The sequence below is a fragment of the Mastigoproctus giganteus genome, chromosome 7, assembly GCF_048544385.1.
Source record: "Mastigoproctus giganteus isolate SK-2022 chromosome 7, ASM4854438v1, whole genome shotgun sequence".
Classification (NCBI taxonomy): Eukaryota; Metazoa; Arthropoda; class Arachnida; order Uropygi; family Thelyphonidae; genus Mastigoproctus; species Mastigoproctus giganteus.
Window position 1 is genome coordinate 23,206,350 of NC_143581.1, and position 25,287 is coordinate 23,231,636.

A 25,287-nucleotide genomic window follows, 5' to 3' on the forward strand; every position below is an offset into this window, starting at 1 on the left:
CTGCCATGCAAATACGGAATTGTATGCTATCTGAGTGGGTGTGTGTTTAAATGGGTTTCTGGCAACGTGCTTTGTCGTGGTAAGTTATAAGGGGAAAAAAAGAAGCAAAATTTGGAATAACAGTAACTATAAATAATAGGTTCGCTCTTGTGTCTGTCAGATTACTTCGTTTCATATCTAATACTTTTGATATTCGTTAAGGTGCGTATTAGGTCGAAAGATGCTAATACTGGTTTATTCGGAATATAAATACTTTTAATTTTATTGACGTTTATCGGAGTTATTGGATCGATACAAAACACTAAGTTCAGGTGTGTGATGCAACATAATTCACTTTTTTTTGGTGTTCATTAGTAATAATTTCTTGCTGCGAATAATATATTCTCAAATCATTAGTAATAATTCCATGTTGCCAATAAAATATTTTCTATTATTTGAGCTGTAGTAATAATAGAATGTAAAAAATTTCCTGCAGTAAAGTTGCGATTACTTGTTCTCGCTCTCTTTCTCCACGAAACATCTTTCATGGAGCCTTACAATGAATAATAATAAATTCCGTTTATTAGCTATTAGTCAGAAATACCATACAATACAGAAGGCAACTTAAAGACAAACAGATCAGTGGTTGCAGGCTTGTCCAGAATACGGGACAAAGTGACAGACCGACGTAGCCTTTCCCTAATGTACTACCTATAATGATCAGAATTACGCTGACAATGACAAGCATGCCCCTGGACAATCAATGAAACAGCTATAGGGGCTTATAAGATAATAGAAAATAAACTTAAAATATAATAATAAACTAATAGTAATAATACAGTAAATAATAATGAAATGAGTTAACTAAAACAAAATTCTCAAGATACTTAAGAATTTGTTTAAAATATTGTTAATAAATTAAATGGAATTAAAGATGAACTAAACCAGAAAGACATAACATACAAAAGAAAGTGACTAAACCAAGATCTAAACTTTAAATTCTGCGTGGAAGGAGAGAAAAGATGCAATGTGATGGTTATTTTTTGTTTGGTTGAGTTTCATTAGTATTAGTTTAGCAGCCTGGGATAGAAGAGTTTTTTGAACGATAATCAGTTGACAAAGAAGAGAGTATTGAAGGGGAAAGTGCTTTTCAGTCAAATGGAGTCTGGTTAATAAATGGGAAGGGGAGTTTTGGATCTTGAAGACTTCCTAGGAATTCTTCATGCGAATTCCCAAATTTCTGGGAAATCAAAAGACAGAGTTATACAATTTGGTAAAGAATGAGAGATTGTTGTACCAAATTGAAAGAGAAAAATCAGAATAGTTAATATAGTCAATTATGGAAGACCGGGAAGAAATAAGTTCATAGTGGGACTTAAAAAATGTCCATTTGAGAAACCAGTATTCAAGAGAAGAGATTTTGTTGAAATTTGTGTTGGCAACTCCACCCCAGACAGGATAAGCATAAAGAATTGTTGGTTTGATCATTTTAGAGAAGAATTGTATGATAATATGGGTGGAGTGGATATGTTGTAAGTTTTGTTTTGCCAACCAAATGGCTTTTTTGAGTTGTTTCGACAGGTAATTTAAAAGAATGGAGAAGTTGAATTTGGAGTCAGAAAATTCCAAGATCGTTATGGTCTGATATAAGAAGAATGGTTTGAGAATTGAGAGAGGCGGTGATAAGGAAAGGTGTTTTTTCTAAGAGAAAATTGAAGGTTACTCGATTTTGGGGTGTTAAGGCAAAGATTAAAAGAGTTAGGTATGAAGAGAATTCTTTGAGAGTATTACAGATAAGATCTTGTGTAATGATAGGTGATTGAGTTGAATTTGAGGTGGTCATGATTTTAACATAATCTGCATAAGAAATTACATGATTATGAGTTAATAAGCAAGGTTGGAGGATTGCAGAGAAAATTATTGCTGATAGCATCTGCCCTAGATTTGGAAAGAGGTGATGAGAGGTGGAAATCTTCCACCAAATGAAAATGGAATTTGAGAAAATATAGTTTGAAATGGAAGTATAGAAATATTTTAAAATTATATTAAAGAATACTTTTATTTAAAGAAAACTTAAAACTTATTTAATGAAAACTTTAATAATACACATAAATATTTTACCCTTTAGCCTATTAGTTTTGTAATTTACATCCACTTACTACATGGAATTTAATTAGAAATTTTTTTTTTTTTTTCTGAATATTTGAATATTTTTTGATTTAATTGGTCTAATTAAAACTGTACATTTCTGGTTATGTCTAAGTGGAAAATCAGATTATCCACACTTACCTAAAGTAAGTTAATTTTTTTCCAGCTAAAATATATTTTTATAAATTTGCCTACATATTTAAAAAAAAAAGTCTAGCTTTATTGTCGAGGCCTTTTCAATAGGATTAAGTCAGCCAGTCTTGGATGCTGGTCTAGGTTTGGATTTTTTGCATTGTCCTCATGGACGTTTACCATAACAGTGAAGTTGCAACACTCCTTTCTTGCCATTTTGCTGTACTTGCAATAGTATAAACTGTCCCTCACCCCCTTCCAACAGAGATCTAGGTATGCTTTAGGAAAACTGATAAAATGTCAAAGAATATAAAAGATTATAGGGTCATCAAAGAATACATTTGAGTATCGTCCTAGTTTGAAAGGTAGTGATAGATATTACCCTGATTGGCACCATGAGGTGATTTCATTTAATCATCTGAACAAAGTATTATAAAACAAACAAAAGAAAACGTTTTCCGAAGATAGTGATCCAATATTCCAATTTAATATTAAAATGAAGCACCCTAAAAGTGCTTTGGAAACTGTCTTCTCAGTTTTTCCCTCTGTACTCATACATGGTACAAAGCACTGAGGTTCTAATAGCTTTCATATTTTTTCTAAAAATATCCAGTTTTGTAAAGCAATATGTAATTTCTTTGCATAGATAAAATTTTCTGTTTATACTCCAGCACGACAACCAAGTCAGTAGAGTTTAATAAATCGTCAATACAAATATTTATCGTATTTAGTGATCATGGGCTTGAACCCCGGTCCACTCAAGTAACGCATGCTATGCACTCTTGCTCTTGACCACTGGGCTACGTCAGGCCTAGATACCCTCTGTAAAAAAATATATATATATTAGTGACACCCAAGCGTGCAGACCAGGGTAAACTTAGTATATACCATCCTTGAAAGGTTGCTAATTCCTGTGAAAATGGCAATTTATGGTAAATGGTAACTTATGAAAATGGTAATGCTAAGCAAGGGTGTTTCTGGGGTATGTGGCACCTGGGTGCCAATTGAAATTTGGTGCCCCCTTTAAAATTTTATTCATATGTGTATGTAAGTTTGAGGTTTTCAGGTGCCCCTTAACCTGAAACCTTTTCACCCCGGGATGGCCTGCCCCTGACGCTAGGAACCAAATGCCAAGGTGTAAGAGTAGATTACATATTCCTAAGAAGGACAGACATTTTGAAAGCCCATGTTAACAAAGTGACACCTTGATGAAGCCATCATTAAAAACGCATTCTGGTTTGTTATTGAGAAGCTTGAGATTAGAAGAGTGCTAGACAGGAAAACAGTTTAGATAGTAGAAAGCAGTTATTTAAGGAGCAAGTAGAGTTGAAGGAAGGAGGAGAGCTTGTTATAGAAACTTATTAGTGAGAAAGGCAAAGTAGGGAAGAAATATTTCCTAGAATAGATGGAGAAACAAAAACATGCTCTTAGAATAGCAGCACAACAATGAAGCAAGGCTGTGGTCACATTATGGTGCATTTGTTTGTCTTTTATCAATATAGTGTGACCACAGCCTTTCTTTGAAAGGCAAAAAAAAAAAGCATATGATAAGGATACATGGGAAAAAAAAGGATGCATTTTATGCAGCAAGTGGATGTTAATTAGAAACATTAATACATATATATTTCAGGATATTATAGGTGCATGTGCTAAGTGTTAATTGAAAAGAATTAATGTATATTTCATTATTAAAATGTTTTAAATATAATTATATAAATTTTATAATAAGCAAAATAAATAATTATATAAATAAATTTGTTTCTGATGATTTAGTTTTTAAAACCTTTTTGTAAGGAACTTGTGAAATGGGCGCAGAAATTTTAATTTTAGAAAAATATTGGAAGAAGAGATAATAGATAATTGAAAGAAGGATGACATGATGAAGTGCAAAAATTATAGCTTATCAATACAGAATTGTATACATTCAAAGCATGAAAAGAATAATACCTAGAACATATTATAGGTATTATTTTGTCATTTTGATTATCACAATAAATGTGATTAATTTTTCAGTTTGGGTATATAGTAGGGCTAATAAAAGTCAAATATTTTTTCTTTTAATGCAGATTAGTGTAACAATTTTGGATATTACTATATTTATGGAGAAACTGATTTTTGGTTGTTTTGTGAATATTACTATTAGTGTTAGCAAATGATACAAGGAAGCAAACTTATACAGCATCATCATCAAAAAAAACCCTTCCATCCACATCATCTGTCTATCCTGTGTAACAATTTATTTAATTCTTCCTGGAATGTGTTCAAATTACTCATACAACACCAGCTGGATGTTTTTTCCGACATTCAAGTATTCTCTGACAGCAAGTAGATTTATACAGATTTCTCTTACACCCATCCCATCCTTTTTCAGTTTAAAATAATTATGTTATATACTGAACATGCTAAGTTATTTATTTAATTATTTAGAAGCAAATAAAATATAAACTATGGAGATGTTTTTATATCTTTACTATTATTTTATTTTATTTACCAAAGGTGCTATATAAGTTTTGCATTATTCTGCTAGTTTTAGTACTATACAGTTCACAAACTTTTTTTTTTTTGGCTGATGCTATATAAGCTTGCTTTCTTGCATCATGTGCCTTTACTAATGCTAATAGTCAAACCATCTATGCTAAGTGGACTAATTTGATTCATCCCTTTCCTTCTCGAGTTTACATAAGTAAAGAACTCTGCTGTTTTCCTTTGCATCCTTTGCCAAAGATTTCTCGTAATTTGCCTGCCTAACCTCCTCTGTGACTTGGTTACAGACTAGCTTATATTTTTCTTCTCTGCCACAAGCTTCATTAATTCATCTGACATCTATTTAGGCCTAAACCTTGAACAGTATTTCTTAGTTGGTATGAAAAGCCTAGTAGCCTCCAAGATTAAGCACCTGAACGCTTCCCATTTAGTGTTATCGGTAATGGCAGTAGAAGTTGATAATGATGTATCGATTAGTTTTTTCTCATTATTAAAAACAGAAACATTGGAGTTCATGAATGGGTTCAAATTTACTTACAGGTACACCCTCCAGACTGCCTCAGCCTTAGGGTGAGGCAGTTTGGTGGGTGTACTTTTTGTCTGTAGAAGTCTTTCCCATTTTAAAACAGCGGGAAGGGAGGATAAAACACCCTAAGACTGAGGCAGTCTGGAGGATGTACCCATTAGTAAATTTTAGCCACTAAGGCATTACACTCATGAACTCAAATAATTGCTTTTAATAATGAGAAAAAACTAATCAATACATTATCAACTTCTACTGCCACTACCAGTAACATGCACCATCTGTTTACCGAGAATGCAGGGAGAAACTGCAGTAGCAGAAAAAGTTTGCCCAGTAAGTTTATCCAAGTTTCCTGTGGTTCTCATGTTGGCTTTCTTTACCTTTGCTATTTGTTCCAACAATCAACCACCCATAGGCTAAATTTGCACACCCATTCTGCAACAGTCCTTCCTTAATTTGAATTTATGCATAGTCTGAGCAAGAAAAAGAATTCCATCAGCATTGAGCTTGCTCAGACCATTCAAAGCCTTAAACACTTCAATCAGATCACCTCTCAGGTGACCAGATTGGCTTCTATTACTACAAATTGCCTTGCAATTTGCAGAACTGGTAAGAGCATTCCTTTTTCGGCTCACCAATCTCGTTGTCTTTCTCTGTACTCCTTCAGTAGCCCCATACCCTTCCTAAAATGAGACCTCCAGGCCTGTTTGTAGAGCTCAAGATGTGCCCTGACCACTGCCTTATACAATGGGATAATTACTTCTTATCCCTGCCAGCAAAATTCCTGTATATCATTGACAAAACCCCACGAGCTGCCTTGGCAGCCTGTCTGCATTGTTCAGAGAACTTCATATCTGACTGAATAATTACTCCAGGTGTTTTTAATTTTTCACTACCCTGAATGTATTACCACACAGTTGATATGTTACATTGGGGTTACTGCTACCCGTATGCAGTAATTTGCATATATAAATGATAAATTTCAGTTGCCATTTCTCAACTCATCTGCCTAACTTTTCTAGACCCTGTTGCAGTAGCATACTGTCATTAACCACCCTGCCAACCTTTGTATCATTTGCATACTTGGACTTTGTCTGATATGCCTTCATCAGTATCGTTGGTAAATATAGAAAACAACAATGGCCCAACACCGAACTCTGGGGTACTCCGCTAATAAAATTAGTCCACGAAGAGCAGTGTCCATTGATAACCACTCTTTCTTCTCCCACACAACCATCTCTTTATCCACAGCACCAACTTGCTTTAATTCCACACTGCTCATCATGTGTATGGCACACTATGACCATAGTTGCCGATGCACCTAATAAATCCCTAAACCAACAACAACACTGCTCCAATTTATACAGCAACCTTTTATGTGCAACATTATCAAAAGCTTTTCTGAAATCCAAGTATATGATAGATATCATAATTATTTTTTGTATCCAGTTCCTTTATGACCACATCATAGTATTCAGTCAAAGTGGTTGGACAAAATTTCCCCTTAACAAATCCATGCTGTGTCTGAAGTGCAATTGTGGCTTTGTCTAGATGATCCTGCATTGCTTCTTTAACCAGTGACTCCATTATCTTTCCTGGAACAAGTTAAACTAAGAGCTCTAATTACTTGTCACCCATTGAGTCCCCTTTGTGAATTGGGGATACATTTTCACATCACGAGTCTGTAGAGACCTTCCGTGGATGCTCTTGTAATTATGGATAAGGGTTTGATTACTTACTTTGCTGCCTCCCTTAATATAACTGAATAGATTCCATCCACCCCAGTGCCTTTCTTATGTTTAACTTCAACAGTTTCTCTTCCACTTTCCTCTCAGTTATTACAAAATCATTTCACTTCCTGTTAGAGCTTGATAAACTTCTGGTATCCCCTTCTTTAAGGAATTCCTCATGTGTAGATGCAAAATACTCATATTCATTTTGTCAGCTAATTGAGCAGGATCATCAACTGTCAAACCATCGATATCAAGTGGCCCACTCTGATTCATCCCCTTGCTTGTAAGGCGCATTATAGCCTTAGATGCTAATGCGCCAATAAAATTCAAACCAAACAAACAAACCTTGCTTCTAGAGTTTATATAAGTAAAGAAGTCTTTGCATCCTTTGCCAAAGATTTCTCATAATCTGTCTTTGCTTGCTTAACCTCCTTTATGACTTGATTACAGACTAGCCTATATCTACCATAGACTGCTGAATCGCCTGATAATTTATATGCATCCCATGTATTTTTCTTCTCAGCCACAAGTTTCATCAATTCATCATCCATTTAGGCCTATACCTTGAAGAGTACTTCTTAGTTGGTATAAAAAGTCTAGTGGCTTCTATGATCAATTCCTTGAACACTTCCCATTTAGAATTTTGCTGATGGTAACATCATCAGTTGGTCCCACTATATAAAATTTAAAAACTCTCTGTGACCACTGTAGTCACCTTTATCAAAGCAAAAATTACTCCCTTTACCCTTGATATTAGTTACATCTGTAAGTGAATCCCAAATCGATACACTGTGATCACTGCCATATAGTAGTTCTGTTATCTGCAGATTCTTAATGCATGAATAATCACTGCTGATAATCAGATCAATATTATTACTCTCTTTTGTTGCCTCTCTAACATGCTGCTTTAGAAAACAGTCATCCAATAATAAATCCACATATGTCTTGCTAGTGTGCGAGTGACCAACTGAGAAGTTCCAGGGGCGCCTCCGTAGCCAGGTGGGAAGGAGCAGCAGTGCGTAGCACACGCTTCTTGATTAGACCGGGGTTCGAGCCCGTCACCACCAAATACGGAGGATGCGGAAAGGTCAGGGAATGACTACCGCATATTCCCGGAGCAATATGGCCTTAGTTGCTAATGCTCCTAAAAACCAAATAACAAACTAACAAATAACAAACGAGAAGTTCCAGTCAATATTTGGGAAATTAAAATCCCCATTATAAGATATTCTAATTTACTGGCCCACTATTTTTCTGTATTGTTGTTTACTGTACTCATCAATCATTAGGCCTATAACACACTCGTCTCATTTTTGCTTTCCCAGTTCTTATTCCACCAAACTGACTCAGCATTGCACTGGCCACCCATGTCAACTGGATGCACTGCCTTAGATTTTGTGCTTAACTAAGACCATAATTCCCTTCCTATCCTCTGTCCATTCTTTCTATTGTACTCCCCATTACATTGTACTCCCCATGTTCAAATTCTGCATCCCTTATATCTGAGTGACGCAATGTCTCTGAAATCCCAGCAATGTCTGTATTTGATGTCTTGACTAGCACTTCAAATTCATCAAATTTATTTACTGTGCTTCTAGCATTCCTGTACATGCACCTGTCCTTACTCTTAGTTATCCCAACACAGCCAATGTATTTACTTGTTTCATGATGACTGCCAGCAGTTCTTGGAATCCCCAGCACCTTGCTTTCAAGGCCGCCTCATTCCAATAGAAGTAGTGCAAGAATCACTTTCACGGTGCCTCCGTAGAGGTGGGCAGGAGCAGCAGTGCGTAGCACACGCTTCTTGATTAGACTGGGATTCGAGCCCATGACCACCAAATATGGAGGATGCGGAAAAGGTCAGGGAATGACCACCGCATATCCCCTGAGCAATATGGCCTTAGTTGCTAATGCTCCTAAAAACCAAACAACAACAATCACTTTCACCTCTGCCTGCAGCTATTATTAATCTATTAGTCTGTTTAACCCACCAAAGCTAGCAGTTTTCAGACACACCTGACACTGCTTTGATCGCATCAGCAAATATATTCTTGCCAGGGCCGGCCACAAGCATGTTCAACCAGTTCTGGCAAACAGGGCTCTGCGCTCAAATGGTCTACATAATATCATATGCATCTTTTCCACATTTCTATTAATGAGCCTACCACTGTCTTAATGTCTAGTTACATCATCATCACTCCAAGAACGCTTGTGCGAGTCGACTTGAAAATTGCTAGAAGTAGAGCGTTTACTTCATTCTCATTGTGTATATTTTGTTTGATATTGAACATAGGACATTATTTAAAAATGTAATTTTTTATGTTATACCTACTTTCAATAATATTTGTATTGTTTTGAAGATTGATTTCTACAAGCCCCGTTACAGTGGCATCGTATGAAAGATCACATTCCAAGCTAAAAAGGGTTAAAAATTATTTAAGGTTCTTTTTCCTAGGAAACACTAACTTCACTGTCAATTATTTCCATCGAAAATGACTTAGCAAAAAAAATGTTTGTTATGACGACATTATTAATGACTTTGCAGCCAAAAGGCTAGAAATATTTTGTAATTATTTAAACAATGTTTGTGTGCAATAATTGTTAATAATATGTAAATGTGTGTGTGCTTATTGGTTCCTATTATTAGTTATTCATGTTCCCATTTTAATGAGATGACTACAATTGTTAAACAGTATTGTTGATTAATGTATTAAATATTATTCGTATTTAAAATTTTTGTTCAGTATAATCTTTCTGTACATTAAAATAATTTTCCTCCTAGTGATTTTTATTCAGCCAATGAGAGAAGAGGGATGCAGGTTACATGGTAATACGTAACACAGTGTTTCTCAATCTTTTCGTTGCTGCAGTACACTTTTAAAGATGGAAAAATTTTGCAGCACACCACAATCACTACTATACTCACATATTCACAAATGGGAAGTTATTTCTGTTGGGTATATTTAATAATACACTTACTATTTGTATAGCATAGGTGAGCAGATCTACTAGGAATCGGCGCCTCCGTAGCCAGGTGGGAAGGAGCAGCAGTGCGTAGCACACGCTTCTTGATTAGACCGGGGTTTGAGCCCGTCACCACCAAATACGGAGGATGCGGAAAGGTCAGGGAATGACCACCGCATATCCCGGAGCAATATGGCCTTAGTTGCTAATGCTCCTAAAAAAAAAAAAAAAAAAAAAACCAAATAACAACAACTACTAGGAATCAAAACTATATGTCACATTAACCGCCAGAAGGCACAGTGTAAATAAACAATTTTTTCTTGGAATTAATTTTTATTATAAAACTTGGATTTATTAATTTTGTTTTTTTAATTTGCATTTTCCGCGGCACACTTGAAGCATACTCATGGCACACAGGTTGAGAAACACTGATGTAACAAATACTAAAATACGTAACAGCAGCTTTTACTGTGGTAAAACAAGCTTCTGTTTTAGCGTGATCATGCTAAATAAACCTCATGCATGCACTTTGTTTATCTATCATGACCACGTGGTACCATTCTTGATTTCCATATGTAACTTATGTTATTCATAGCTGAGGAAGAGACAGTGTCAAAAAATTCTGTATTTTATTTTATTTCAGCAAAAGAAGCGAGTGCAGTGAGCAGGGGGCAAAGCCCACTAGTATAAAATTATTTAATTATTTCTTAGTTACTTTAAAATTTGAAAAAATAAAAATTAAAAAATCACTATTACAAAAACACCCCAATAAGTTTTGCACAGGACCTCAGGGGCCACAAGTAATTCTTGAACAGGGCTCCACAAATTTTGGGGCTGGCCCTGATTCTTGCATCCTTTCTATTTAAGTGTATTTCATTCCTGTAGAAGCAGTCTCTGCTGTTAACAAGCACAGACCATGTTGAGAAACATTCTACCCCATGAGCCTTACACAATCTCTCCAGGGCTGAATTGATTGACAAGGATCTCATCATATACTCCATCCTATGGTGTGTGGGAAAAATTGTAAACATTAAAATTTAACCTTCACTCGCAACTTTTTTTCAACATTGCCCTGTACTTATTAAATAAGTTTGCAGATTTCCTACTCTTAATGTCATTAGTGCCAACGTGTTTAATACTACCACAAAAAAGTGCTTGCTTGAGTGGGATAAACAGACTAGTAGAAAAATTAGTTAGATGTACAAAATATTTTCATTATTTATTTGGATTTTAGCAAAACTCTTGGCTTAGTCCCACAGGAGAGATTATTGTATAAGCTGGGTGTTGGGATCACAGGAAATTGAGATAGATTACAGGGGGGGGTGCTGCAGGGTAAATGGTTGTGATTAATAGTTACTCTTCAAATTCGACTAATGAAAGGAGTGCGGTTCTCCAAGGATTGGCGCCTCAGTAGCCGGGTGGGCAGGAGCAGCAGTGCATAGCACATGCTTCTTGATTAGACCGGGGTTCAAGCCTGTGACCACCAAATATGGAGGATGCGGAAAGGTCAGGGAACGACCACCGCATATCCCCAGAGCAATATGGCCTTAGTTGCTAATGCTCCTAAAAACCAAATAACAATAACAACATCTCCAAGTACTGGGACCACTTTCTGATTTTCTTAAATAATATCAGCGAAGGAATAGAGGGCGTGGTGTCGAGGTCAGGAGAGTAGTTAAAAATCCATGCCGAGCACTGCTTTTTCAGGATGACTTAGGTAAGCCTAAAGCCTGTCTTAGTCAGAAAATTGCCAGCTGTGTTTTAATTGCTGAAAAATGCACTTGGGAACTATCCCAAAATCACTTATACATTAGAAGGAGTTGAATTAAAGACAGAAGAGGAGAGAGATTTGGAGATACTATCTGGGCTGGCATGAAGTTCTCTATGCAGTGTAGACAGTTGGAAAGTAGGGTCCATAGTAGGGTCCCATTAATGATTTATAGGACATTTGCTTGCATAGATAGGGAAATCATAATCCCACTTTATAAGGCAATGATTAGACTGCATATGGAATATGCAGATTGCATATGTCACACAGATATAAGCAGTGCAGAATTGGAATTTGGGGAGTAAAATGTGTACAGAAAGGATAGATAGGACAGGAAGGGAGGAGGGTTATGCTGTTAGTTAAGAAACACAATCTAACCAAGTTCATCCAATTGATGTTGGTGGACAATGCAATGTTGAGTCTGTTTGGTGTGACATAAGCACTGGGAAAGGAAAAATGAGAGTAGGTGTGTGTTATAGGCCTAATGAATATAATGAGCAATTGTGCAGAGAAATAGAATGGGCCAGTAAATCAGAATGTCTTATGGGGGATTTTAACTTTCCAGATATTGACTATAACTTGTGGATTGGTCACTCACACACTAGCAAGATTTTTGCGGATTTGTTGGATGACTGTTTTCTACAGCAACATGTTTGAGAGGCAACCAGAGGGAGTAATACTCTTGATCTAATTATCAGCAGTGATTATTCATGCATTAAGAATTTGCAGATAAAGGAATCACAATGTACTGATGTGGGAATTATTTAAAGATGTAACTACCATCAAGGCTAAAGTGAAGGCATTTTGCTTTCATAAAGGTGACTACGGGGGTCTCAGACAGTTTTTAAATTCTGTTCAGTGGGATCAACTCATAATGTTACCAATGTTGAATTCTAAATGGGAAGCCTTCAGGGACTTAATTTTGGAGGCTATTAGGCTTTTCATTTCAACTAAGAAATACTGTTCAAGGTTTAGGCCTAAATGGATGTCAGATGAACTAATGAGGCTTGTGGCAGAGAAGAAAAATATATGGGATGTATATAAAGTATCAGGTGACACAGAAGCCTATGGCAGATATAAACTAGTATGTAATCAAATCATAAAGAAGATTAGGCAAGTGAAGGCAGATTACGAGAAATCCTCGGCAAAGGAAGCAAAGAAAAACAGCAAAGAGTTCTTTACTTATGTAAACTCTAGAAGGAAAGGGATGAATCATGTTGTACCACTTAACATAGATGGGTTGACTATTGATGATCATGCTCAGGTAGCTGATAAACCGAATGAGTATTTTGCATCTACATTCACACATGAGGAGTTATTCAATGAGGGGAGTGCCAGAAGTTTATCAAACTCTAACAGGCAGCTAAGTGAATTTGTAATAACTGAGAACAAAGCAGAGGAGAAATTGTTGAAGTTAAACATAAAAAAGGCACCTGGGGTAGATGGGATTTAAGCAGTTATATTAAGGGAGGCATAAGGAAGTAAGCAAATCCTTAGCCATAATTATGAGAACTTCCTTGGCCCAGGGGAGGTCCCCATGGACTGGAGGTGTGTGAATGTATCACCAATTCACAAAGGGTGTTCAAAAGGTGACACAAGTAACTATAGATCTGTTAGTTTAACTTGTGTTCTGGGGAAAATAATGGAATCACTGGTTAAAGAAGCATTGCAGGATCATCTAGACAAGACTGCAGTAATAGTTAAGACACAGCATGGGTTTGTTAAAGGGAGGTCTTGTCTGAACAATTTGATTGTATACTATGATGTGGTCACAACATAGTATCCAATCAAATACTATGATGTGGTCACAAAGGAACCGAATGCCAAAAATAATTTTGATATCATATAATTGGATTTCAGGAAAGCTTTTGATATTGTTGCACATGGAAGACTGCTGTACAAATTGGAGAGGTATGGCATTAAGGGTAAGTTGCTACAATGGATAAAGGGATGGTTGAGTGGAAGATGACAGAGTGGTAATCAGTGGACACTGCTCTTTGTGGACAAATGTTATTAGGGGAGTTCCCCATGGTTCGGTGTTGGGCCCATTGTTGTTTTGTATATTTATCAATGATATTGATGAGGGTATATCAGATTTACTGTCCAAATCTGCAGATGATACAAAGGTTGGAAGGTTTGATAAAGACAGTATGCTACTCCAACTGGATCTAGATAAGTTGGGCAAATGGGCTGAGAACTGGCAACTGAAGTTTAACATTGGCAAATGCACTGTACTGCATATGGGTAGCAATAACTGGAAAGAAACATACCAACTGTTTGGTACTACACTCAGGGAAGTGGAAAGTGAAAAAGACCTGTGGGTAATTGTGCAGTCAAATATGAAGTTCACTGAGCAGTGTAGACGGGCTGCAGGGGCAGGTCATGGAGTCTTGTCAATAATATATAGGAATTTTGCTAGCAGGGACAGGGAGGTGATTATCTCATTATACAGGGCAATGGTCGGGCCACACCTAGAGTACTGTGTACAGGTCTGGAGGCCTCATTATAGAAAGGATGTAGAGTTGTTAGAACGAGTACAAAGAAGGGCAACAAGATTGGTGAGTGGAACAAAGGGGTGCTCTTACCAAGAAAAGCTTAAGTTCTGCAAATTGCAGCACCTGGAGAGTAGCACCTGCGAGGTGATCTGATTGAGCCTGATTAAGGCCTTGAATGGGTTGAGTAAGCTGAATGCTGATGGGATTCTTGCTCAGATTAAGAACCTGAGGGGGCACAGATTCAAATTGAGGAAAGACAGTTGTAGAATAGATGTGCGGAAATTTGCCTTTAGCCAGCAGGTAGTTGATTGGTGGAACAGACTTCCATCTTTTGTTGTGGAAGTTGATAGCCTAAATAAATTTAAGGCTGAGCTGGACTGGCATTTAGAATGAATGGAGGGGTGAAATGGGAAGGTTTTTTTTTTTTTTGTCAGATGCTGCATAAGCTTGCTTTCTTGCATTGTATCCTCTGCTAATGCTAATATTGTAGTCAAGTGTGGACACCACATCTAAAGAAAGATATTGAGCTTCTTGAAAAGGTCCAAAGACAAGCATTGTGCCTGGTAAAAAAAATGCAAATTGGCACTCATATGAGGAAGATTTTGAATATGCAGGCTAAAGTGCTTAATGAGACATCATAGAGGGATCACATTGAGCTCTGTAAGGCACTGAGAGGGAACAGTGAAATGAATCAAGGCGAAATATTTAAGGTTATAAATGATGCTATAGCTAGGGGATATAAATTCAAATTTCTGAGTAAGCTTTATAGATTGGATTATAGGAAGTTTTCTTTTAGCCAAAAATGTAAATTACTGGTATAAGTTACCTCCATGGGTAGTTGAGACCAACAGGTTGGGAATCAGCCAGATGGAGGGAGTCAAGGAAAAGAAGAAAAACTTTTAGAAAAAGGTTTTGAAATTGCGCAGATATCTTGAAAAATGAGGAATCAACTAATATTATAGTTGAACCTCATAAATCTGTCATCCTTAAACTCAGCATGTTCCAGGTTTTTGAAAATTCTGGAACATGCTGTGTTCATTCTGGACCAAATTCTGGATCATTACTTTTATTAGATAATACAATAGCTCTAATCCCAATAATTTCTACAGAACAAAGTCATATACATTAAGTCAAAATGTTAACCTGTACTGCTGGATTGGTCCAGTGGGTAATGTACTTTCCTAAAATAAAGGGTTAAATGTACGGGTGTTGAAATTGTCTAGTATTTTTAATATGAGATATAAATAGTGCCGTATATAATTTCTTCAGCAATCAAATTGCCTTATAAACAAAATACATTCTATTCTACTATTTGAGTACTATGCTATGAACTAGTATTGAATGTCTTGCAAAAGAAATTAGTTTATACATTGCAAGTAAATAAAAGTGACAGATTCGGAAATACATAAAACAAATAAATTGGTGTTTGGAAATTATTAATGGAACATAATACATAAATTTGGCATCTGCATGGGATATTTGAGGTCCTATTTTATTTTAAATTGTAAAATTTGCTTGCCAGACTCCCTTCCCTAAGTTGTGTTGCCCATGAAGTCAAGATGAAGTTTGGCCTCCTATCGACTTTGAGTTATTCACCCCTCTATATCCTGCTATCTGAACGACATGATATTCAGATAGCAGGATATAGAGGGTGAATGACATGAAGATAAATCGCAAAATAAAAGCAATTTATGTGTAAACCTAATAACCCATGTAGAGAGAGAGAGAGAGAGAGAGAGAGATAATCTTTAATGCCCTTCACGGCCAAAAAGCCAGGGGTTTACATTTGTACAACTTCCCGAAACTTCCGGGAAAATAGAACAATTAATTTACAAAAACAGGTAATTTTACAAAAGAAAACATATTTTATACAAAGGAGAGAAATCCTTACGAGAGTTAGGTCTGATTGAGCTGACTTAACATCGAGATAAGAGCACCAGCTCAATCAGACAGGAACAGATGCAAGGTACACATGTCAATGCAGATTAGTCCTACTAGACATAATTTTTTTCCTGTAAGTCCGGTCAATAGCGAATTTGTTCAGGTCGGCGTCAAGTGCCTGGGTTTGCTTGAACATCTGCTGAGGGAGGAACCTGTCTGAGAGATGGAGTCGCGCTGAATGCGAGTAGAGCTCGGGATTGGCCCTAAGGGCAGCAGGGGGGATCCTCCAGCCACAGGTATCCCAGAATGAAGGTGTTGCGATTATGCCTGTTATCATCTTGACTGTTGCTAGGAGGCGTTGGTCTTCGACTAAGGTGGGAAGCCGTGGAATCCCGAGAGAGTTGGCAAGCTGCGTGGTGTGAATCAGAGCTGGAAGATTGTGCTTCCTGTTGGCCCACTTTAGGAGCCAGAATTCTGTGGCAAAGAGTGGTTTCTTTATTGATGGTGCCGCTGACGCCCAAATTTCAGCAGCATAGAGTAAAGGTGGAAAGATGATTGCTCTTATGTACCTCTTATGTACACGTTGCGATCAGAATTTTGTGGCCAGAAGGAATCAAACTGTCCTAGATTCACAGAAGAATATGCAATATATAGAGAAAATGTTTTAGTCAAGGAAAAGTGGATGAATGGGTGGAAATGTTTTGTAATTGCACAGATATCTTTAAAAATGCCATTCAGTATTAACATCATTACATATATGATTGCTCCTTGCAAGTTGATTATTATTGTTAAAGTATTGTTTTGAGGCATGAATTTTTCTAGTCCATATTTCTCTGGAAGTAGTTTGAGCACTAAACAGCCGCATGTGGTTAAAAGCTATGGTTTGGTCTTGCTGCTCTACACCATGCAAGGAGGATTTGATTCTGGTTGTGGCAAGAGTGAATCTGGAGCAAGAGTTGAATGGTGTTTTTGTTTTTTTTCCTTGAACATTCAGGTTTATCATCCTGCAAAATAGACAGAATAATCAGAGAATACGTGCAATTTAGAGGTGCCATAATACTGAATCCTCATGCCCTTGAGTGCCTTGGCACTTAATGTAAACAATGCAGCTTAACCAAACTCAAGTGAAAGGTGTGTAAACTGTAATGAAAGCTGAAGACATGGAGAAGTCCAGAAAAAAAATTCTCATTATAATGGATATGGAATGATAATGGTTTTTTTTTTTTTTTTTAATATTGTTTTTTATTTGAATGAGCGAACACTGTTCTCAGTCTTACCTTATATTTCGAGCTTATTTTTAATAATATAATTTGTACATATATTTAAATGTAACTAATACTATAACCAGTATAATGTTTGTGTTGAAAGTAATATTTGTGCTATATAGAATTTAAAATATTTTCTGTTTAGCTTTTTTTATAGAAATTCTCTGTGTTAACTTATTTTCCTGTTTTAATTTTATCATACTTTCCAAATATAATCATGTTTCAAAACTATGTTCTTTGACCTTCTGTATATAGCCTGTATGGCAAAGACTGCTGTCAGAAATCAACTTGAGATTTGTTATTATACAGTCAGAACAGCTAACAGTAAACAATTTTAGCTTATTTCAAAACATATGGATGTATAGGTATAGCAGACTGGACAAAAATGTCTATTTTGTTTTCAATTCAGGCTTTCATCTGGATTGCTTTTTAAAGTTTGATTTAATTTACCTTAATTTTTTTAATACCATAACTTCAGATGATATTAAGTAATTGGTAAAGCTTTTTGTTTCCATTTTTTTTCCCCCTCTTCATAAAGAGTATATTAGTTGGCTGTAGTATGTTGCCAGTAGTTAAGGCCACTTACATTATTTTTTATTTTATGCATATGTGAAGGGGGCAAAGGTCTTACAAGCTATGGAATAATACATAGTGTATTTAATAATAGTATTTGCCACTGTAAATAGAATTTAAAAAGCAAGCGATGTCACATTTCAAAATAGAAATTACCAAGTTTTTTTTTTTTGTTTTTTGGGTGGGGGGATGGAGAATACTTGCTATAACTCAATAGTATTGGGCATTCAGACTGCATATAGAAAATATAGATATAGATTAAAAGAATTCAGTATGTTTTTAAAATATTTTAAGCCTTAATGAAACTTTTCTGGAAAGGTTGACCTTGAAAGCACTATCTCTAGCTACCCTAGTGTTGTTCCTAGTGCCAAATGATAAACTTAAAATGATTTTTGAACTCTCTCATAGATGAAAAAGCCATTCAAATCAGAATTGAAATAGGATTATAAAAACACTCAGCCTTGTTATAAAATAGACTCGGCATTTTAAACTTAGTGAACTGTATAGCCACAAGGTATGCTAAAATCAGAAGTTTCCATGATGCAGTGCATTGTGTTATAGACCAGCCAGACTTGTTAATTAGTATTTACTTCTGTTAGCATTCCCTTTTCTCAGCATAATTTGAGTGTGCTTCTTTGGTGTATATACATCATTTGCACACATTTTAGAATTTATCAGCACATACAAAAAAATGAAGAAGCAGTTTGAAATAATGACGGGTATAATTGAGAGGTCTTAATCAGAACAATCAGTTATGGACTTTTGATAATTGAACTGAAATCCATAATGGAAATTCACTTCCTGGGGTGGGTGAGAGGGGAGAGAGATTGGCTGAGTGGCATAAGACAATGCAGGACTTCAGCTTTAGTTTTGATAAAATCAGTTTGAATCCCTGTCATTTCCTTATTTTTTTGTTGTTGTTTTTGATTTCATAATTGAATGATTTCCATGGATTAATTTTTGAAGATCCACTTTTTCACCACGTGGATAAAGCAGAATTATTTTAAGTGTTTTGACCTAATTCCTAAACTTAATACAAAGGTGATGGTTTAGGATCTTTGCTGGATCCCATCATCAGACCATACAGGACAGTTAAGAGCCCCTCACCCTGACTTGTCAGGACTGATCTATAGAGCATTCTTAGATGTGGTAAAAGAGTGGTTAATTTCAAAAATTAATCCATGGAAAATTGTTACATAGCATCATTTCCAAATTATGTTTATTTAGTTCCATAATCGATTATTTTGCTTATTAATCATTCAATTATGCCTGTTACTAGTTTGAAAGTTTTGAAATTTTGGAGATGTAATTGATGGAAACTATTTAAAATACAATACAAAAAAAAAATATATATATATATATATATATAAAAATAAAACAGGATATTTAAAAATCTTATGAAGTTAGGCTTTTGAGTATCTATGCACATGCACATATAGCGGAGCAATATGGCCTTAGTTGCTAATGCTCCTAAAAACCAAACAACAACAATAACAACAACATGCACATATACCAGGTAATTATAGGTTTACTTTTATAGTTTCATAATAGAAAATGAATGAGTTATTAACTCATTCATTTGATTGTTTTTGCTGTATGTGAAACATCTTTTAAAGTTTGGTTGATATATTTTTCTTTTCTAGGTATTTCTTACATGTATGTGACCATGTTTATTGCAAATGTCACTCCTACAAGAAAAGGCAACAGAATATTTACTGATTTATATGGGCCAAATTAGATTTAAATTCAACAAAAGTTCAAGTTGATATAGAGAAGTGGAACCACTATCAATCCCACAGTCTGTGAGTGAAAAAAAAGTTTGTGGTGACTGGTAGTGTTCTATTGGTAAAGATTCTGCCAAGTTGATCAACCACAAATACTGAAAGTTTTGAAAATGTATATTCTGGTATGAAGCTATATATATAAAAAATGATGCTGGTGGTTTTGTTTTGTGATGTGGGTGAAGTCATTCTTTTACCACATTTAAAATTAAATGAATACATTTTCTCCAAATGATGGTATAGGAATTTTTAATCCAGAAGAACATTAAAGAACATTAACTAATTAAAAGTACATTAAAAAGGAATATAGGAGGAAAAAAAAAAGACAGTAATAAAGATGTGCTATCTATATGGAAGATTTTTCTGGAAAGAGAAGGCAATGCTCAAAGAAATGGGTTATTTATTTTCTCCAAGCACCTTTGTAATGTACTTTTAATCAGTAGTGTTTCTTTAAGGTTAAAAATTCCTAAACCCTTATGGCAAAAACTGTTAATTTAATTTTAAACTCCTAATTTTTTTGGTGTCACTCACGGATTGAGGATTTCTGTGGTAGCTTCCTTTTATGTTGATGGTCATTTTGAACCAGGCAACACTGCACTTATTCTTGTAGAAGTAACATTTACAGCACATTGACTTATGTGTTGCAATTGGTATTTGAAAAACAAAAATAAGTGTCAAAGTTTCAAGATATTGCACATTTTGGATATTGGATATTGTATCTCATAACCTTTTTAACATTTCATGTTTTAAAAGTGACATATAGTCACATTTAAAACATAAAACAAAGAAATACATAAAACAAAGAAATTGGTGTTTGGAAATTATTATGGAACATAACCCCGGGGGCTCACATCTGGTGAGTATGGGCTTGGCAAACCCAGGGTCCTGAGCTGGATATCGTCATTCTTCTCTTTCTTGGTGATTCCTTTCTACTTCTCTCTCTCTCTCTCTCTCAGGGTGGCTCGGGAATTTTTTTTTTTTTTTTTTGGCTGGTGCAGCATAGGCCTCGGGCTTCCTTGTACCATGTGGCTAATAATAATAATAATAATAATAATATAAATTTGGCATAATACATAAATTATTTATCTAAAGCAGTTTGTCTTTAAGGCCTCTTACTGTAAGAATTTACTAATATGTATTGGTAGTTCAAAAGCGTCATTTTAATATGCACTAAATTCACAAAGAATGCATGCAAACAAAGTTTGCAAAAGTAGCATCATTATTGTAACACCTCATTGTGAAATCCATGCACTTTGGAATAAATAACACTTCTTCTGCAGAGAGGATTTATTCTCAGTTTTCGGTGCCACTACCCAGACAGCACCATTTTGGGAATTATTTTTCCTTTGTTGGCGGGTGAGTAGGCACCTAGCGTGTACAAGTAGATAAACTAGAAGTGAAATATTTTCACAGTTGTGAGAATTGCAAGAGGTGTAGGAAATTAATGAAAAAAGCTTATGACCTATAAGGCCTCTTCAAGAATTTGCTAACATGTATTGAGTAGTGAAAAAGCATCATTTTATTCATATATTCATCATCATTTATATTCATTCATCATTTCATCATATTAAAATATGCAGTAAATTCACAAAGAATGCAAACAAAGTTTGCAAAAACTGCATCATTGTTATGTCTCATTGTGAAATCTTTCATGAGTTACCTAGCCATGGACTTTCTAATAAATAATGCTTTTCCAGGAGAAGGTTATTCTCATTTTTAAGGGAAGAAGTTTTGAGTGCATCACAAGGAATGTAAATTTTATTTCTTGCAAATTTGCTGCATATTAAAATAATGCTTTTGCACTACCCAATGTGATAGCAAGTTTTTTTTTTTCTTTTTTTTTTTCTGGATTCAGATATAAAAACATGCTTGTCCTTTTTATTGAACAAATATTTTTCGAAATTAAAGTTTTTTTTTGAGAATAAATCTGACCTCTAACCATCCTTGATCACAAATATTGTTTTCTCCTTCACTCTTGGCATTACTTCAGAATAGCTAATTAGATCGCAGATACACCCTACTGGGAAATATTATTCACACATATGGAGTTGTCCTTAGAACTTTCCGACTCTACCCAGAAGAGAGTAGCCATTTTAAATAATGGGTCCTCTCTTAAAGACTTGCTCCTCTCACAGATACACACATTGTTTCTGGTGGGGTTTTTTTTCCATAAATATTTTCATAGGCCTGAATTAACTTTATAATTATGTTTCTTCCAAACTAGTCTAAACACATGCATCAAGTACTCAATATCTATCCATTCATATTTCAACTCATCAAACTGACTTCTTCATTTATCCCTGCTACTTCACCCTTTTGAGTAGCCTTCCTGCTGGAAGTATTTCCTGAAAATTTCAATCTACAGAAATCCACATTATCTGCTCTTTCCAACCCATTCATAGTACCGTATGTTTCAGTAATATCTCATGTTTGGAGTAATCATTAAAAAAAAAAAAAAGGAAAAGCTTTTGTAAATTGATAATGAGGTACATATTAGGATCCACATACATGTAGATCTTTATTTGACCATATATAAAAATAACGAGTACACTTATTATTAATAACTTGCAATTATGAGTTTGCATTACTGAATATTTTTTTTTTTTTCTGTAGTTTACACACACTACATAGCAATTATTAACCACTGAAACCAAATAAATTCCTGCAGCATTTAATTAATAAGCCTGACCCAAAATTAGTTTTGTAGGCCTGTGTAATCGGTTGGTAATATAAATACAGTCATAAAACTATCATGCATTTTACCAACTGATAACAATAAGTCAAATGAATACAGTTTGTTGTTGTTTGTTTATTTGGTTTTTAGGAGCATTAGCAACTAAGGCCATATTGCTCTGGGGATATGCGGTGGTCATTCCCTGACCTTTCCGCATCCTCCGTATTTGGTGGTCACGGGCTCGAACCCTGATCTAATCAAGAAGCGTGTGCTACGCACTGCTGCTCCTGCCCACCTGGCTACGGAGGTGCCATGAATACAGTCATAAGCTGTCTATCATTAATTTTCTTTTTTTTTTTTTTAATGAGGAATGAAACTATTATATCATTGATATAATAGTTTCATTCTAAACAAATTGATCTGAATAAATCATGTATGAAATGAGTTGCCAACCCATAATGTGTGAAAATAGCTAACTTAGAAATGTTTTTATTGCACACTGCAATGAATATTTATTTTTGGATTTGAAATATATTTTGGTAAGTTTTTTTTTGCTTTTGAACTGGTAATAGTGAAAGGAGTAATTGTAGATATTTAATTTTTTTTTCCAGGTGTGGACATAACAAGAAAAGTGTTTAATATTCCTGTAAGACTAGCCAAACTTTTAGATGCACAGTATTTATTATGGCATCACCAGGAAAATCAATAAATACAAAAGAAAGAAGTGTGAATGTAAATTTTGTATGTCAGAGATGCTGTCAGCCCTTGAAATTGGATTCTTCTTTTGGATATATAGATGAACAGACAGAAGCAGAGCTAATTGCTCCTTTATATTCACATGTATCTACTGATCCAATGGTACACTGTCTGCAGAGCAACAAAAGTGAAACAGAAGATTATGATGTTTCAAGGAAGGTGATTTTACCTGTGAGGTTAACAGATAGTGGTAATGGTTTTATGTTAGTTGGCGATGTGTTGGGATCAGAAAGTTTTATTTATCATTTAAGGGTTAGTTCAAGGCTTTTTGACATAATGTCAGATCAGTCTGATGTTGATCATCCATTATGTGAAGAATGTACAGATTATCTCCTTGATCAAATGGATCAGCAACTTAAAATCGCTGAGGATGAATGTAGAGATTATCAGCAGTTCTTAGAACGGCTTAAAGCAGAGCAGGAAGAAGAGGAAGATCTAGATAAATTAGAGGAAGAGCTGGAAAGGTTGAAAGATGAGGAACAGGAACTGCAAAATGAGTTACAAGAAGGAGAGTTTCAGATGCAACAATTAGAAGCAGCAATAAAAGAATATGAGGAGAAGAAGGCAATCTTACAAATAGAAGAAGAAAGGTACTGGCATGAATACAGTAATCTTAAACAGGAGTTCTTGTTATGTGAAGATGAATTCCATAGTGTAGAAAATCAGTTGCATTATGCACAATCGCAACTTGATAAGTTGAAAAAGACAAATGTTTTTAATGCAACATTTCACATTTGGCATAGTGGCCATTTTGGAACAATCAACAGCTTTAGACTTGGGAGGCTCCCGAGTGTACCAGTAGACTGGTCCGAAATAAATGCAGCATGGGGTCAGACTGTTCTTTTACTTTATTCGTTAGCAAAAAAGATGAATCTTACTTTTCAAAGATATCACCTTGTACCATATGGCAATCATTCTTTTTTAGAATCTTTAGAAGATAAATCTAAGGAATTGCCATTATATGGATCAGGAGGTTTCAAGTTTTTTTGGGACACCAAGTTTGACCAAGCTATGGTTGCCTTTCTAGATTGCCTCCAGCAGTTTAAGGAAGAAGTTGAAAAAGGAGACTCAGAGTTTCGTCTTCCTTATAAAATGGAAAAAGGAAAGATAGAAGATAGTAATTCAGGAAATACATATTCCATAAAAATACAATTTAACTCAGAGGAACAATGGACCAAAGCTTTAAAATTCATGTTAACAAATCTAAAATGGGGACTTGCATGGGTTTCGTCTCAATTTACCAATAGATGAAGAAATCAGAACTTTTTTTTTTTTTTTTTGGTCTTGATTAAACTGGAAAGTGTTTTGACTTTGTTAATATAAAGTCTGAAGTTTATGGTAGATTGATTCATCAGATTTTATATTATTGAACAGTGCCATTTTTATGACTGTGTGTAAATATGTGTGTATATATATGATTTGAGGTAGCTGTGTGTGTTGTGTGTGTGTGTGTGTGTATATATATATATGTGTACATATATGTACATATGTATGTATGTATATATATATAATGTATACAGATACTGTATATATTAAATATTGTGATCCAATATGATTGTTTTCAATAAAGTGTTAACGTCCTTAATTTTTTTGCAACAGTAGCAATTGTTTTTCTCACATTTAAAAATATACCCAAACATTTGAAGTTCTAAGTTCTACCTCTGATAATAAGAAAACAAAAAATTTAATTTTAAATTAGACTTGAATTAATGTCTCAATGTCTTCATTTGCACACATTCACTGGAAGAATGCTTTATGCATACCTCCAGTGAAGTTGTGCCATTGCAAAGATGCACTTTAAATCCAGAGAATATACCAGTACTTTCCAACTGACAAATTTTTTTCTGCAGATTCTGAAAAAGAGCCATTTCTAGTTCAACTTTCTCCAAACTCCAGGCAATTTTTTATTTTTTTTTAAAAATAAAAACATCAAATGCCAATGAAGAAGCCTTATAATTAAATAAAGTATAATCTGAAAAGCATAATTAAAATGTGAATAAGTCTATTTTTTTTGTTCATTTATGTTCTTATCTTTCAAAATAGGGGAAAAAAAATAAAATAAAACAGAATGAAACTAGTCAAACCCCCCCCCCCCCCAAAATTTGGAAAGTTTTGGGTTTTTGCAGTGAGC

General features: G+C 35.1%; 1 protein-coding gene across 2 annotated transcripts; it reads left to right on the forward strand.

Moving 5' to 3' along the window:
* On the forward strand, positions 1–24,407 carry Atg6 (Beclin-1-like Atg6). 2 transcript variants are annotated; one of them, XM_090378724.1, is made up of 2 exons: positions 1–79; positions 23,012–24,407. In XM_090378724.1, exon 2 carries the CDS (start codon positions 23,085–23,087, stop codon positions 24,405–24,407), a length of 1,323 nt encoding a protein of 440 aa, XP_090234850.1. In that variant the 5' UTR covers positions 1–79; positions 23,012–23,084. The 2 variants fall into 2 exon arrangements, with proteins under 2 accessions (XP_090234850.1, XP_090234851.1); XM_090378725.1 differs by lacking the exon at positions 1–79 and adding an exon at positions 230–311.
* The last annotated feature ends 880 nt before the right edge of the window (positions 24,408–25,287 follow it).

Bases quoted from the DNA above. Each gene is read 5' to 3' on its own strand.
- Atg6 (XM_090378724.1), top strand. From the start codon at position 23,085: ATGGCATCACCAGGAAAATCAATAAATACAAAAGAAAGAAGTGTGAAT.